This window comes from Trachymyrmex septentrionalis, unplaced genomic scaffold (genome assembly GCF_001594115.1).
Source record: "Trachymyrmex septentrionalis isolate Tsep2-gDNA-1 unplaced genomic scaffold, Tsep1.0 scaffold48, whole genome shotgun sequence".
In the NCBI taxonomy this organism is placed as follows: Eukaryota; Metazoa; Arthropoda; class Insecta; order Hymenoptera; family Formicidae; genus Trachymyrmex; species Trachymyrmex septentrionalis.
Window position 1 is genome coordinate 295,958 of NW_017305652.1, and position 2,404 is coordinate 298,361.

At 41.1% G+C, this 2,404-nt stretch overlaps 1 protein-coding gene across 1 annotated transcript; it reads left to right on the forward strand.

The window, feature by feature from the left end:
* The first annotated feature begins 517 nt into the window (after nucleotides 1–517).
* Nucleotides 518–1,641, forward strand: LOC108751506 (histone-lysine N-methyltransferase SETMAR-like). The gene has a single exon (XM_018491735.1). The coding sequence runs from the start codon at nucleotides 661–663 to the stop codon at nucleotides 1,639–1,641; it is 981 nt and encodes a 326-aa protein (XP_018347237.1). The 5' UTR covers nucleotides 518–660.
* Nucleotides 1,642–2,404: the final 763 nt, after the last annotated feature.

The window sequence follows — 2,404 nt, forward strand, 5'->3', positions numbered from 1 at the left end:
GTACGCATAATTATGTAAATTATCATTTTCGCGAAAGAATAATACCTTCCCTCCCCCCCGCCCCTCTCTTTTCGATATAAGAGATAAAAGTCAAGATTTTTTCCTAATCGAGCACAGTCTCAAAAAGTCGTTCGCTATGGCCATATCAACGTTTGTGGGTTTGTCGTTGGAAGGAGATTTGTTGTGAAGGAAGTGACGGTACTGAGAAAAGGAGCCATTTTATTATTACATTTTTACATGTCCCATGCCATGGAATATCTTGACAAGATCCGAAAAATCTTGTTCTTCCTAGTTGAGTGCGGAATGATTCTGTCTTCCCATTGCAATCCATGGTGATAAGCACTCAACCAGGAAGCGCAAGATTTTGCGAAACGTCTTATTATAATAGCTATAATCGGTGTGGAAGAGAATAACAATAAGGCTCTCATATACATTAAAGCTCTCATATACATCAAAAACGTGAATAATTGGTTGATATTGAGTGGATCCATATATTCGTTCGGGTTTTGTTAATAGTGCAAATTTTTTCCGAATATCTCCGGTTCTGATTGCCTAATCGGGCAATCCAAATATGTTTTGGAAAGGTGACAGTCCGCTCTTTTCATCTGTCAAATTTGGTTTCATTGGCATTAGTTTTGTTTGTGCTATAGACCTGTGAACATGTCGGAGAATAAGGTGCATTTTCGGCACATTTTGCTTTATTACTTCAAGAAAGGCAAGCGAGCTGCGGAGGCCCACCGAAAGATATGCGGCGTATACGGGGACGATGCCTTAACAGAACGTGCCGCTCAGAAATGGTTTGCCAAATTTCGTTCCGGAGATACGAGTCTTGAAGATGGACCCCGCAGCGGTCGGCCCACCGAGGTTGATTCGAATGATATCAAGGCACTGGTTGAGCAAGACCGGACGCTAAAGGTGCGAGAGATTGCGGAGACACTTAAAATAGGTTATGGAACCGTACAAAGGCATTTGCAACAGCTTGGCTACGTGTCCCGCCTCGATGTTTGGGTGCCGCACAAGCTGACCGAGGAGAACCTGGCCAACCGCATATCCATCTGCAATTCACTTCTGAAGCGGCACGAAAGCGACCCGTTTCTCAAACGAATAGTGACTGGCGACGAAAAGTGGATCATCTATGACAACATAGTGCGCAAGAGATCGTGGGGAACCGCTGGCGAGCCGCCGAATGCCACCCCGAAGGCCGGCCTGCATCCGAAGAAGATTTTGCTATCCATATGGTGGGATCATCGTGGTGTGCTGTTTTACGAGCTGCTTCCTCAGGGAAAAACGATCGATTCGAAGATCTACTGCACGCAGCTAACGAAATTGAATCAAGCATTGCGACAGAAACGTCCAGAACTGGTCAATCGCAAAGGTGTCATATTCCACCATGACAACGCCAGACCCCACACCGCAATAATCACTCAGCAAAAATTAGTGCAACTTGGCTGGGATGTTTTGCTTCACCCACCGTATTCACCAGACCTTGCGCCATCCAACTATCACTTGTTCCGGTCCCTGCAAAACTCCCTCAACGGGAAATCGTTCGCTGATCAGACAGCTGTGAAAACGTACCTCTGGAACGTACCTGTTGGAAAGATGGCAAGAGATCATCAACAAAAACGGAGAATATATTATTGATTAAAATTCATCCTTTGTATGAAAAAAACTTGTTTCATTTTAGCCTTTAAAAACCGAATACGAGGGTCGTTCGAAAAGTCCGTGCAAAGTCACTGCTGATGGCACTACTGGCGCATATCAAGGTTAGATTTAGTTAGTAGCATCTCTTGGAGGAACACACACCAAGTTACAGCCAGATCGGTCTATTTGTTTGTGTTTGGCATTCATTTGAATCGAGGAAGTCGAGGGGGGTTTGTTTTTGCAAACAAACTTTTACTAACTAAATCTAACCTTGATACGCGCCAGTAGTGCCATCAGCAGTGACTTTGCACGGACTTTTCAAACGACCCTCGTATATGGATCCACCCAATATACTCGATAGTGACGACATGACCATTGAAACCTTGGATATTGATTACGAAGATATAAAATCTTTGAATAATCTAAATATTACTAATACTATGAGATATGGAAAACATGTTAAGAATTGTGCATTAGAATGTATTATATTTAAAATATACAACTAGTGGTCGTAACGTCAAAAAGAATTGTATCAATTTGAAAAATAAAGTGTAAGATTTTTTTTTAAATACGTTTTAATTTCTTTCCCCTTTCTCAGTAATTAAGAATCAATTAATAATATGATAGCTATTCGGTAGTACGATTCAATAAGTATTCAAGTGAATAAGAAAGCGCGTGTCACACTTCGTCATTTGTTTTATATTATTAAAAATTAGTTTTTTTATTGAGACATATAATTTTAACATTATTTTTTTCTATAAAA